The 14,950-nt window shown below is 43.3% G+C and overlaps 1 protein-coding gene across 7 annotated transcripts in view; it reads right to left on the bottom strand.

The window, feature by feature from the left end:
• Positions 1–6,677: 6,677 nt before the first annotated feature.
• LOC147033748 (RING finger protein 24-like) overlaps positions 6,678–14,950 on the bottom strand; it is a 77,522-nt gene continuing 69,249 nt past the window's right edge. For all 7 annotated transcript variants that reach the window (XM_085870054.1, XM_085870079.1, XM_085870071.1 and 4 more), the window contains one exon: positions 6,678–8,444. In XM_085870054.1, the coding sequence (XP_085726180.1) occupies positions 8,162–8,444 (283 nt within the window). In that variant the 3' untranslated portion in view covers positions 6,678–8,161. The remainder of the gene's footprint in view (positions 8,445–14,950) is intronic.

Here is a 14,950-nt window from a genome sequence, read left to right as displayed (position 1 = left end):
GAGAGCTAACACACAATGCACAACAAGGGGGGCATGAGACAACAGGGGCGGTAGAGGGAAGGACAAAACAGTGGGGAACAGAGATATTAGCAGATATGGGGTGGGGAATATGGGGTATATAAGATGGACATTACAGGGATTTTCAGGAATGAAAGCAGGGAATTTGAAGGAGGTGGGTTTGGGGTGGATTAATGGGGGTAGAAAAGATTGAGGTTTTGGATGGTGGATGACAAGATATAGTGAACAGCTGATTTGAAGGCGTGGAGGGAAGAATGGGATTGAATAGAGTGAGGGAGTTTATTCCAAAGGTGGGGAAAAAGAGGAATGAAAGAGTGAACGTGAGCAGTGATTTGTGATTTTGGTAGTTTTACCAGAAGGGGGTTGTTGGCGGACCTTGAGCACCCTGTGGAAATATGGTGAGGACAAATCGCAGATAGAGCAGGGGGTGACACTGGAGAGGAGACTGTAGAAGACAGAAAGACCACCGACCTGTCTGCGGTGAGAGAGTGAGAGACCCAAAGACTCAGCCTCATTGCGGGAGATGCCAAGGATCCTAAATTCCTTGGTTTAAATAGTGTGAAGCCGATAAAGGTGACAGGCGAGAGCAGTGCTCCATCAGGCTGTGAACGAAAGCTTTGTATGTGGTCAGGAGCTCAGGTGGGTCGAGGAAGGACTTTGCACTACAGAGGATTCCCAGTCGGGGACTGGTTTTGGAGGCGAGGTTTGAAACGTGGCTTTCCCAGGAAAGATCATGGCAGATAGTAAGACCCAGAAGTTTGAGTGAAAGGACTTCTTCCAAAGGATTGTTGAGAAAGTAGATGGGGTTGGGGGGGGGGGGTTCTAAACGGTCCTTTCAGAGAGACATAGTGAGAGTGAGATTTGTCCGGATTGAAAGACATGTTCCACATGTTGGACCAGCTTGTGATTTTATCCAGATATGCAGAGAGCGAAGAAGCTGCTGCTTGCCGGTCTGAGGGATGACAGATGATACGGCAGAGGGTGGAGTCATCAGCAAAGAGATAAAGAGGATTTTCCAGTGTTGGAGAGATCATTGATGAAAACCAGAAAAAGAACAGGGCCCAGAACACTGCCTTGACAGGAAAAGAGGATGAAAGAACTCCATTTAGGGCCACACATTGACTGCGACGGGAGAGGAAGTCTGTGAGCCATGAGTGGAGATGGCCTTGGATACCATAGGAAGAGAGTTTGGTGAGTAGGGCAGGGTGCCAGACAGTGTGAAAAGCACGTGATATGTCCAGGGATATGGCTCTGATTTCATGTCTGGAATTGAGGACCTCCATCCATTGTTGGGAGATTAGAAGCAGCATATCCAGGGTAGAGTCACCTGATCTGAAACCAAATTGATGATCGGAAATCAAGCCATTTGAGATGAAGAAGGATTTAATGTCTGAAGATTTAATGTCTGGAGATGAAGAAGGATTTAATGGATTCCATAACCTTGCTGATGATTGGGAGAAGGCTGATTGGTCTGTAGTTGTAGGGATCTGTTTTTGCACCTTTTTATGGAGAGTGGTCATGTTTGGTGATTTCCAAGCAGATGGCAGATGACCTTGAGCAAACGAGAGGGTGAATAGAACAGAGAGAGGGTGAGCAAGAGCAGAGGGGCAGGTTTTTAGGACATGTGGGCTGATGCCGTCTGTGCCGGTTGCAGAATCTCAGTCAAGGTTTAACAGCAAGCTCTCCACCTTGTCAGGAGAAAAGGACACAGAGTCCAGGGACAGTTGGGTGCGACTGGGTAAGGTGGGTACAGAAAGTGATGGGTTTCTCACAAGATTTAGCTGCAAACACCAAGTTAAGGTATTCAGCCTTTTCGCGTACGGTATCAGCAGTGTGGCCATTTGAGGTAAGGGAGGGGATGGAGGGGGAATATACACCAGAAACATTTGATTGGACGCCACCAGGATTTGGAGGAGGGAGAGAGGTTCGAGAGTTCAGCCTTGAGATTAGAAAGATGTTGTTTTCTGACTCTCCTGAGGGAAGATACACACTTGTTCCGAGTTTTATGGAAGGAACTGAGATTACCCTCAGTTGGATTTGCTTTCTATGTTTCAGGACAACTGCCTCGCCACCAGCTTCAGTGGACCATGGGCAGGAGGAAGGGCAGAACAACTGAAGATGAGAGGGGATAAATCTGTGCATGAGGGAGAGCAAGTTTCTTTGAAAGAATTCCCAGGATGAGTTTATGTTGGAGAAAGTAGCGATGAGAGACCAGTCTATAAGTTTGATGGCTGCTTGGAGACCCTGCCAGTCGGCTTGAGTGAAATGCCAAACTCAACGGCGGTGAGGTAGTTCTCTAATAACAGCCAGAGAGATGTTTACTTTTAGAAGCACGTGGTCAGAACCAATTTGAGCGAAGGAAGAACAGATATTTTCAGGGAAATTTGTCAAAATCAGGTCCAGAAGAGATGGAGTACCATTGGTTGGGATCCTGGTTGGAAAGTTGACCGATTGATTCAGTCCCAATGAGTTGCTGAAGTGCCATGACAGGTGAGAGAGGTACCCACACCTAGCCAACTGGCATGATGACAATTGAAGTCACCACATTTGAGGAAGAGAGAGTTTGGATGGGAGGATAGAAGTTGGTCCATGTTTTCGGTGAGCGAGGTGTAAATGGAGTCATCACTGTTTGGTGGACGGTACAGTACACATATAAACATGAGGTGGGAGTGAAGGGGAAGCCATAGCCAGAGGTATTCCTGGGGGTGTGGGGGAGTGAGGACAGTGCATGGAGAGTAAGAAATAGAGTCTTTGATGAAGAGAGCAACTTCTCTACCAGGACGAGGCTCAGGTCTGTCATACCGGAGGAGGGATTAACCAGGGAGAGTCAGAGACGTCTTGAGGGAGGAAAGTGTCTGTTCGGCAGATTATGTCTGGTTTGTCAGTAGCAACCTGTATGGAAAGATCTGTCAGGTTTGAGTGAAGGCCCCATATATTTGAGGTCCACACTTAATGAAGAGGGAGGGGAAGTGGTTTTGGGTGCAGGGGATGGGAGGGGAGGGGGAGGGTAGGACAAGGGAGGAGGGGGGAGGTCGGGAGAGTTGTTGAAAAAGTGGGGGATTGCAAAATAGCTCAGGGAGGGGGCTGGATGAGGAGGAGAAAAGGCTCTGTGGTGCTGGGGGGGAGGAGGGGGGGCAGGAGAGGGGGCAGAAGGCAGTTGAGGATTTGAGGAGGTGGAGTGAAGAGATGGAGGTGAGAGGGTAGGGGAAGGAGGCAGCTTTCTGTATGAGAGATGGGGGGCAACTTTGAGGGGGGTGATTGGAGGGAGAAGGGTGAGTTGAGGGAGAAAGGTGAGGGGGTCGTTTTTGAGAAACGTGAGAGGGAAGCTTGGAGGGAGAAGAGTGTGATGGCTGCTTTGAAAGGGAGGGTGAGAGGGGTGAGTTGGCACTGAAGTTGGAAAAAAAAGGACGATTGATGGAAAGTGAACATTCATAGCAGACTGGGTTTTTTTTGATGTTTTGTTTAGAAATGCGACTGGAGACATTACTTGAGGGATGCAATGAAGGTGAATTAAGAGAATGGAGAGAAGAAACGTTGCAACAGTTGGATTTCTTGGATTGGAACCACACGTGTGAAAGATAAAGATGAAGCATTACAAGACATCGTTTTTATTATTTGATAGAGATTGCATAAGATTAGGTGAAGGAAAGGTTGAAGAAAAGATCATGGGGTGAATGGTGAATTTGGATTGGTAAACGCACAGGGTGGAAACAGATCACCTGGTTACGGGAGGTGTCTCGTTAAAAGTGCATTTGTTTATTGTTATTATTTATTTTAAATTAGGATTGCATAACATTCGGAAAAGGGAAGGTTGAAGTAAAATCGTGGAGGTGTGTGATGAATTTGGAACTGCAAACGCGGAGTGAAGCGGATGGATCAATGAAAAGTATCAGGAAGAGGGTGGAGAGAGACACGTGGGTTACAGGAGGTGTGTCGTTAGGAAGGATGCAAGGAAAATTATTACTTTTTGATGGGTTTTTGAAGATCAGGTAAGATTGGAGATTGGAAGGTTGTAGGAAGAAATCGTTAAGGTGATGGTGAGAGTGGGTCAGCTCAAATGGAAGAAAGATGTTGTGCCGGCAGGAGGATGAAGAAGAAGGATCGGTCCTCGTGGCGACGGAGCGAGAAAGGGTTGTTGTTTTTTTAGTTTAAGACAAGAAACAGAGTGTGTTGTTGGGAAAAGTCTGGAAAATAGGAATTGATGGTAATGGGGAGAGAATACAAATAAAACGATCGTACACCAAGAGGGGAAGGATGGGAATGGGTAGGCCTCAAGGAGCCCAAGACAAGGTCTACGAGAACTCACAAAATAGCATGAATTTTGAAACAAAATCGGGTTAGGAACACACAGTAACATGTAGGTGAGAAAATAAACAGTTAAAACGGGACAGATAACGACCAGAAACTTAACTTTGAGAAAGTCGGCAGAGACCCCTGAGAGAACCAGCCGTCCCCTCAAATCCAGAACCAGAAGTGAAGCTGTTGTTGTGGTGAGGCTGTTGTTCTGAAACAACTTGCCGTTACCTCATGGAAGGCAAATCCTACTGAAAGCAATCTCAGTTCTTTCCACAAAGCTTGGAACGAGTGTGTGTCAACCCTCAAGAGAGCCAGGAAAGATCTTTCCAATCTCAAGTCTGAACTCGCAAACCTGCCTCCCTCCTCCAAATCCTGGTGGCATCTAGTTCAGTCGGTTTGTGGTGTTTGTTCTCCCTCCATCCCCTCCCTTACCTCAAATGGATGCACAGCTGACGCTGCATGCGAAAAGGCTGAATGCCTAAACTCTGTGTTTGTGTTTGCTTCAAAATCTCGTCCCAAACCCATCGCTTTCTGCACCTACCTTACCCAGTTGCACCCAGGTGTTCCTGGACTCTGTGTCCTTTTCTCCTGACAACGTGGAGAGCTTGCTGTAAAACCTCGACTCAGATTCTGTCGCCAGTACAGACGGCATCAGCCCTCGTGTTCTAAAAACCTGCACTGCTGCTCTTGCTCACCCTCTCTCTGTTCTATTCACCCTCTCATTTGCACAAGGTCATCTGCCATCTGCTTGAAAATCGGCAAACATGACTGCCCTGCATAAAGAAGGTGCAAAAACTGATCCTTGCAACTCCAGACCAATCGGCCTGCTCCCAATCATCAGCAAGATCCATCATCGCTTTATATATTAAATCCTTCCTCTTCTCCAATGGCTTGATTTACAACCATCAATTTGTTTTTAGACCAAGTCACTCTATCCTGAAATGCTGCTTCTGCTTTCCCAATAACGGATGGAGATTCTAAATGCCAAACACGAGATCAGAGCCCTCTCACGAGTTTGATGTGGTCTGGCATCGCATCTTGCTCACCAAACTCTTCCTATGGTATCCAAGGCCATCTCCACTCATGGCTCACAGACTTCCTCTCATGTCGCAGTCAACGTGTGACCCTAAATGGAGTTCTCTCATCTCCGCTTCTTGTCCAGGCTGGAGTTCCTCAAGGCAGTGTTCTTGGCCCTGTGCTTTTTTCTGGTTTTCATCGATGATCTCTCAGATTCTCTGGAAAATCTTCTTTATCTCTTTGCTGATGACTCCACCCTCTGCCGTACCATCTATCATCCCTCAGACCGGCAAGCAGCAGCTTCTTCGCTCTCTGCAGACCTGGATAAAATCACAAACTGGTCAAATACTTGGAAATTTGTCTTTCAACCCTGACAAATCTCACACCCTACGTCTCTGCTGAAGGACCGTCTGGAACCCCGCCCCCCCCCCCCACACGCCCATCTACTTTCTCAACAATCCCCCTGAAGAAGTCCTTTCATTCAAGTTTTTGGGCCTCACGATCTGCCACGATATTTCCTGGGAAAGACATCTCCAAGCTGGCCTCCAAAGCCATTTGCCAACTGGGAATCCTCCGTCGTATAAAGTCCTTCCTTGGCACACCTAATCTTCGAACCACATCAAGCTTTCATCCGCAGTCTGATGGAATACTGTTCTCCCATTTGGGTGGTGTTCCTGCCTCACACCGAGGTCGACTTCATGCTGTAGAAACCAAGGCTTTTAGGATCATTGGTATCTCCCATGATGAAGCTGAGCTTTGGATCTCTCACTACAGGCAGGTCGGTGGTCTTTGTCTTCCACCATCATCTCCTCTCCAGCCTTGCCCCCCTTTGCTGTCTCTGATCTTTCCCCGTATATTTCCACAGGGCGCTCAAGGTCCGCCGAAAACCCCCCTTCTGGTGAAGCTGCCAAAATCAAGAATCACTGCTCACCTTCACTACTTCATTCCACTCTTTTCCCACCTCTGGAGCAAACTCCCTCACTCTCTACAATCCCACTCCTCCCTCCAGGTCTTCAAAACAGCTGTTCACCACCATCTCATGTCTTCCCCCACTCAAAATCTTGATCTTTTCTACCCCCAATAATCCACTGCAAACCCACCTCCTTAAAATTTCTTGTTTTCCTTCCTGAAAGTCCCTGTGGTACCATCTTGTTTTCACTGTGTACCCTGACCCATCTCTCTCCCTTCCACAGATCTCCTGTTGTCTGTTCCCCACTATTTGGTGCTTCCCTCTCTCACCCCCCTTTTCTCCAGCCTTATGTTTCGATGTATTTGCTCTTCCACGAGCCTCGACATGGTATTCCAAAAAAATAAAAAACCACACAGAGAGGAGAAAAGGAACCACACAAAGTACGATTCATTTTATTTCATACAAAATATACAAAGACAAACATTTCAAAGTCACACTGTACAAGCAAGTTACAAAAGCATGAATGCATCATGCAGACATGCCCTACAAGTTAAATTAGCAAGTTTCAACAGAAACCAATGCCGAGTGCTGTGCAGAGCACAGTGCAGTGCAGGCTGGAACGGCAGCCAAAGGTTTATTTCACAGTGACCTGTTTTGGCAGCACGGGGTGTGCTCGGTAAAAGCATCCCCAACCCCCTTTACAGCAAGAACGCTACCAAGGAGGAATTCAGAGCGTGGGTTGTCGGAGCGAGATTTCTCAATGCGGTGTTGACACGCTGGTGGAACAAAACAGCCGCGCTCTCCTGCGGCAGAGCAGTTTGCCAAAATCCTATTTTGGAAAGTGCATTTAAATTTATCTCACGAGTCGAGTCTGTGTAACGCAGGCAGCTCTATCGTGTCTGCAAAAACGCGCAAGACGAAACCGAACAAATGTTCACGTTACATCCTGCCACTGCCTCAGCTGTTGTGAGATTCATGGTCATTTCCAGCAGGTCGACTCGTTCACAGCGCCACTAATTATAACAGGCCAGATGTGTCGGCAAACCAGCGCATTAGCGGAGCCTTCCATTTTAATACGATGCAAAACAGAGTGCAGTGATTCGTCAAATACCAAAATGATTATAGTCGACATGATTAGAAGCAATTCCAGGACCTGTTCCGATTGAATAGTTGAAATACGGCTAATGGGTTTTGGCGTCTTCCCGCAACCGAAAGACAAAACATTTAGCAACGGAGAAATACGACGAGATACTGATAACGTTAGTCATCTTAAAGATTTCAACAACCATGGAGAATGGAACTTCACTGCATAAACGGGATGAAAGAACTCCTGTAATTAAGTTCAGAGTTAAGTCGAGCCGCAAAATTCACTGTGAAAGGCACAAGCACCAGGAAGGAAAGGCCTTGAGACATCACCATAGTGGTTGCACTGGCCCACGGCTCACCGCAATGATCGAAGCTCTTGAGTTCAACGAGTTTCTGCATCGTCTGGAGTGTTAACTGTGCACCATACAGCCCCCACCCGACCTACCTCATCCTACTGCTACTCATAAAGTACCATCCAACACAAACTGTCAACAAGACAACAAAACAGTCAGAAGCACGAACAAACAAACTTGGATCACACAGCGTGCCATGGAGCCTTAGGTCATTTATAACACTCAACAAAGCAAGCAAATTGTCACATGCATGAGGGCCTTGTGCTACAACATTATAAAATAACTCTGATGCTGGGCTGAGGTCAAAAAATTGTCACTTCAGTTCATCAACACCAGCAAGACAATTAAGAAATATTCAAAGAGAAGATGGCAAAATAAGAGAAAAAGGAAGTCGCTAAAAGGGTCTATAAAACAATGTTCAGAAAAAGTAACAAAAGTGATCGTCCTGTTGCGGCGCGAGTGGCCGAGAGAAAGGCCATTGCTATAAGCAAGGACTCCTGCCACCTGCTACTAGATGTTGGCTGTCTGCATTGTCCACCTCAAGACTGCTGCTGCCAGATTCCACCACCGTACGGCCAATTGGGCTGGCCTCGGCGTGCGCGGTGTGGGTGGAGGACAGCAACAGCTGTTGTCCGGCAGGGCTGTCCATAGGCAGTGCAATTGCCGTGGAAGGAAGTTTGGCAGGAGAAAAGTTTCCGGGCAAAGGGATCGGAGAGATGCAGAGAGGGCAGGACTTGCGGATGTGCAACCATCGGATGAGGCACCTGGAAGAAACAGTGATGAGAGATATTTACTCAATTTACTGGCAGATTCTACCACGCCATGGCACAAGCCGAAAAGTAGTGAAGGGACAGTGGCCACGAGCAAGCGGCAATTTCACTTCCCCTTCAAAAGACCAAGAACTCGACCATAAAGCACCACATGCTGGCACTGCACAGCAGCGTTTCCCAGGACAACAACCCTCTCAAGATCATGCCAACATTGAGCTCCGAGGGGAGTAAACTACCCAGTGAAACATCGATGGGCCACTTACAAATCAACAATAAAAAACATGAAGCTGTGCTTGAATGAGAAAGATTCAATATCGACCTGGAATCTTGTATTTACTCTCACCATATAAGTACATTTTAAATTAAAATTAAAATTAAAATGAGAAACAACGTTTTAAAGGTATTCCACAGCCTTGAACACACGTGCACATCCCTTCGGATTTGAGGCTTTGATGTTCCTGCTGTGCACAATCCTTTTGGGTGGTGTGTACACACGTACACATGTACACACACACACACACACACACACACACACACACACACACACACACACACACACACACACACACACACACACACACACACACACACCTACCCCTACCTGTTCCTCAACTATAACATAATTTCAAGAATTGCTGTAAATGATGTTATTTTCATAACATCCTATAATCAACTTTATTTAAATTGAAAACCTCAAAACAGTTCCCTGACCTTAAGTAAGAACCTTAACATGTCGGCAACTGACTGGCTTCCTGACAGCATGGATCAATCATCAGCTGGGTACCGTTCTTCCTCAACGTTTCGATCCTTTCAGCCCAGAACCTCTCCAAATAGTGGATCCACATCAGTAGAACCACAACCTCAGTAGTGTCCAAGCAGTCAGTCAACCCATCGACCCATCAATGCAACATCACGAATCAAACTTTACTCGCTAAAAGATTGAATGTATTGTAAAATAGTTCCAACTCCCATCATACATTCCATAAAATGATAATATATTACATCATTCACGTCTTATGCCTGGTGTTGGCTTAATGGTTTGGGTGGTGCGCTTGGGATCCTGGGATCCTGAGTTCGAATCCCACTCAGCTGTTGAATTAAGACCAGATGGGGTTGACTCAGCCTGTCACCCTTCCGAGGTCGGCAAAACGAGTGCCAGCTTGCTGGTATACTGTGTCAGAGTGGCGACCCATCCAGGGATGTGTCCAATAGCCAAGGAGACTGCTGAGGCAGCACCAACGCTATGCACAGAGTATGGTCCCGATGGATGGATGGATTCACATCTTACCTTAAATGTAACACTTCCACCAATTAGCACGACCACACCACTCACTTCTGGATCAAACTTTTTCATATATTCAAACGGTTATTCAAAATGGATTTACATGCTGCCTCGTCTTCAAGCAACCACTGAAAAAGGCTTAAAATAGATTTACAGTTCCTACAGAAAGTCTTCAACCCTCTTTCAAAATGTTCACCTTTTGTTGCCTTATAGTGTGGAATTAAATTACATTAAATCAGATTTTTTTTCCACCTTTATTTACACATTGGAATCCACAACTTCCAAGTGGAAAACAAATTATACAATTTTCAGAAAATTAATAGAAAATACAAAACTCGAATATCTTGGTTTGATAAGTGTTAACCCCCCTGAGTTAATACTTGATGGAAACACCTTTAACAGCAAAGACAGCTGTGAATCTGTTGTGATTGGTCTCCATCAACATTGTTCACCTTGATTGGACAATATTTACCCATTCTTCTGAACAAAAGTGTTCAAGCTCAGTCAAGTTGTGTGCGGAGTGTTGATGGACAGCAATCTTCAAGTCATGCCACAGATTTTTGATTGGATTGAGGTCGGGGCCACAGATCGGGGTTCTGACTGGAGCACTCAAGGATATTTATAATTTTTTTAGTACACCTGTTCGAAGAACAGAGAGCTATAGCGATACCCCTGGGGGGAGCGTCAGCGTGAGCGTGAAAATGTTAAAGTTTTTGGTGCAAGTTATTTTTTCCTTTCTCATGTTTTTAACTACCACACTATTTTTTATATGCCATATATATATATATATATATATATATATATATATATATATATATATATATATATATATATATATATATATATATATATATATATATATATATATATATATATATATATATCGGGGCGTATAATGTGATACCTGTCGTCCGTCCGTCTGTCCGTTCCTATCCGCACTCTAACTCCCAAAGTTTTCAACTTTCACGTTTCATATTTGGTACATAGGTACAGACTGTGGAGACGGTGTGTCGCGACATGCGTTTGTCATCTAAAGTGGTTGCCATGGCAACCAGGATGCTGTTTTCCATGTTGTAGCACAATTCTGTATATACCTTCTTGTTTGGGTGTATATTGTGCTCACTTGCGCTCTTATTACTGATTACAATATACAAATACATATATTGCTTTAAAATTATTTGGATCAGACTTCACTGCAATGCTTTATAAAAAAAATATTAATTATAAGACGAGTCTTTTAAAAACGATAAATGTATAAACAGGTGAGCATTGGGTGGCTTTGACACCAACTCTGGTTCTTTCACCACTCCAGTGTACCTGTGGCTGTGTGCTTCGGGTCATTGACATGCTGAAAGGTGAACTTCCGTCCCAATTTCAGCTTTTTTGCAGAGGGCAGCAGGTTTTCCTCTTGGATTTTTCTAGATTTTTCTCCATACATTTTGCCCTCTATCCTGACAAGTGCCACAGTCCCTGCTGATGAGAATCATCCCCATAATATGATGCCGCCACCACCATGCTTCAAAAATATTCTACTCAGAAATGGCTGAACAGATCAAGGTGAAACTTTTTACACATATGACTGCCTATCCATGAGGAACAAAACTTTCACACATATGACATCATCGGTCACATAGTTTGGCAGCCCTAGTAGATTTACCCAGAAAACCTATAAAAAATCTTCTCCAGAATGGCTGGACAGAGAGGTTGTTCACAAATAACTGATGTCACATGGTCTGGCAGCGATGTTGGATTTAGCAGAAGTCTTGAAAAAAAAGATTTCTTTTGAACCACTTCACCGATAAGCATGAAACTTCACAATTATGATCTAGTCGTGATGGGGGAATATACGTTTTAAATTTCAACCTGATCGGAGACACGGTCTGGCAGCCAGAATTTTTTTTTTTTTAAATCGGAATCTGGGTTCTTTTATATTTTTGAATAAGGCTCACTTGGCTGTGCTTGGATGGGTTTGGGAGTTGAGGAGGAGCAGCTGAAATGCGAATCCTATCCAGGTTCCTCCTCTTAACTTCATCTTTGCTTTTTGCTTGTTCGGGTTCCTTCTGATTCCTCCAATGGAGGACCATTCCTATTTGGTCTTCCATTTGATTTAATTTATTTTAATCCCATTCTGAATTTAATTAGATAATCATAAACGTCATGGGTTAGGAACAAGTGTCCGATCAAAGCAGGGTTGCATCAAAGCGGAACGTCTTGGTACCCGGTCATCACTGCCAGCAGTCATAAAGTGGCAGTTCTCGTTATGTCTGTTATTAATGATGTAACACACCAGTACACAAACACTGCTCCTTTTTGACTTGCCAGGACTTGTTTTAAGTCATCTCTGATTGCTCTTTTTTTTTCTTCTTTAGTATTTCTATTATAAGGGGGGTGGACACTTATCCAACCAATATATTGGAATTTTGTGTTTTTAATTGATTTTCTGAAATTTGTAGAATTTGTTTTTCATTTGGGGGTTGTGGATTACAATGTGTATTGGTGGAAAAGTCTGATTTAATGCAATTTAATTCCATCTATAGATTGCACAGTTTCCTTATAGTTGAAGATTGTTCCCCTAATTGCATTCCATAAAGTATACACAACCCTTGTTGGCTCTCCCTGTTGTATCGTTTCTGGAAGTTTACCCCGCACTTCCTTCTATTGCAGTATTTTCTCTATATTGATAATTTCCACCCTTTTGTTATCAAACATAATTTTGACGAGGTCATTGTCTTTTCTACGATTAACTTCGTTGGGTTTCTCTTTGTACTCTTTTTGGTCAAGTTGTTCGCCCGTCCCCCACACAGAGGAAGGACGGGGTTTTGCAATCACTTTTGTGTGTCTCTCTCTGGGCTGTAACGTTTTTACCATTTGAGTTTTTGTCATCAAATTTTCAACAAAACTTTATGACAAGAATATGGAGAAGACAAATTAATAATTTTGTGAATAATGATGAAAATTTTATTATTCTTATTATTAGGGTACCATTAGCCTTACATGCTGTGGTACCCTATTGTTTCTGTTCAGATTATTTGTTATTTTTAGTATTTGTTGTTATTCTTCGTCACATTTTGGCCCTTTTTTGCTCGATGATTTCCTTAAACGTGTTTTCTCAGCGATGACTTGTCCGATTGACACAATTTTAACCATAGGAGCGACTACTCGTGGAGAATTTTTTAATTATAATTATGATGGCATAGGTCACGTGGGGTGGCAGCCATGTTGGAACAATATCCCCCTTCCGCCACGTGGCGGGGGATAAAAACGGAAATCTTTGGACGTCGTCTTCTCTGGAACCCCTCGCTGGGAAAAATTGAAACATGGTTCATTATCTCGATCAAAAAATTTAAACGAGGGTGAGAAGTGGTGTTAACCGTGAGGTCATCGGTAAAGTGGTATCCCAGTGAAAATTTGACATGAAAATTTGACTTGAAAAATTTCTGCATCTCATCAGTTCAAAAATGAACGAGGTTCATCTAGGGAAAGATGTGAACACCAAAAAATTATGACTTCATTCATCACGTGGTTTGGCAGCCATAATGTAAAAAAAAAAAAAATCCTTCTCCATAACCGCTTTAGAGATTGAAGTGAAACTGCAAACAAATGATCGACTCGCCATGCCAAATAAATTTTGATAGCAATGATGTCGTAGGTCACATCGTCTGGCAGCCATCTTAGATAAGCCTTGAAAAATCTTCTTCTCCAGAACATCTGAACAGATTGAGTGAAACTTTACAGACATGTTCCTCATGACTTGGGGATACGAGGGTCATAAAAAAATAATTGATAGGTCATGTGGTTCGGCAGCCATATTGGATTGAAGAAAAATATTAAATAATGTTTTCTCTGGAACCGCTTATCTAATCTAAGTGAAATTTGGCAAATATCATCTACCACCATTGCTGCATACACTGAAATGATGACATAGGTCACTTGGTCTGGCAGCCATATTGGATAGAAAAATGAACCTTATTCGATCAAGACGAAACCTCACAAACGTGATCCTCTACCAATCCTGGGCAGAGTGCTAATTTTCAATGCCATAGATCATGTGGTGTGGAACCTAAACTCTTCTCATTTTTTAGGTTTAGGTTATGAATATATATATATATATATATATATATATATATATATATATATATATATATATATATATATATATATATATATATCTGGCACAGGGCATACCTCCGCCATGCAATGTCTGATCCACAAGAACATACAATTTTGGCCCAATACATTTTTGAAATATCATGCTATACAGTACCATATCGTTTTTGGCCCGATCTCTCAATGGTGAAGAATCACTTGAAAAATTAAATAATTCTCGTATCCAGATCTTCACGAAAAATCGAATCAATATGTCATGGTCACACATCCAACATGTCCACCAAGTTTCATCCGAATCCGTCCACAATTTTTTGAGATATCGTGCTATATTTGAGATAGAGATATATATCGGTTTCGCCCGATCTCTCAATGGTGAAGAATCACTTTTGAAATTCTAGTAGTCTGATCCGGATCTTCACCAAAATCTAATCAGTTCATCCTTGTCACACACCCAACCTGTCCACAAAATTTCATGCAGATCTGTCTACAACTTTGAGATATCCTGTACACAGACAAACAGACAGAAAGGGGTGAAAACAACTTCTTTCACCTTCGGTGGCGGAGGTAATAGATAAGAAACAGTGAAATGGATTTTCCACAAAAATGCATGAAAAATAAGTGGGAGAAGCCTCACTAAAATAATTACACTGGACAACAAAGATTTTGCTACTGGGGTGGAAACATATGTTCCAGACAAAGTCGAGTATCCTGATTCTGAAGTCAGAAGTTTCTCAGCACGTCAGGATTTTCAGTTATACATATGGTCCAATTACAGTAGCTTGCCCTGGTGGGTGATTTTGAATGATCATAAATTTGTATTTTGGGGATTTTTTGTTTCAATTATAGCAACACAACTGTTGTAGAATATTATTTATCCTAAAAAGAGTTTTAGAATGCACTTTAAATGAAAAACATGAACACATCACTACCGGTCAAAAGATTTAGAACACCCCCATTTTTCCAGTTTTTACTAAAAATTAAGCAGTTCAAGTTCAGTGAATAACCTGAAGTAATACAAAGCCAAGCGGTAAACTGCCAGAGGTTAAAAAAAAGTTTAGGTTACTAAGAACTGAAAAATAATGTAAATTTCAGAGTTGTTAAAAAAGGCCCT

The sequence above is a fragment of the Eptatretus burgeri genome, chromosome 1 (assembly GCF_056783735.1).
Source record: "Eptatretus burgeri isolate ZD-2024b chromosome 1, Ebu_testis_v1, whole genome shotgun sequence".
In the NCBI taxonomy this organism is placed as follows: Eukaryota; Metazoa; Chordata; class Myxini; order Myxiniformes; family Myxinidae; genus Eptatretus; species Eptatretus burgeri.
The sequence above is the reverse complement of the archived record's forward strand: the minus strand, read 5'-3'. Positions and strand labels throughout refer to the sequence as shown.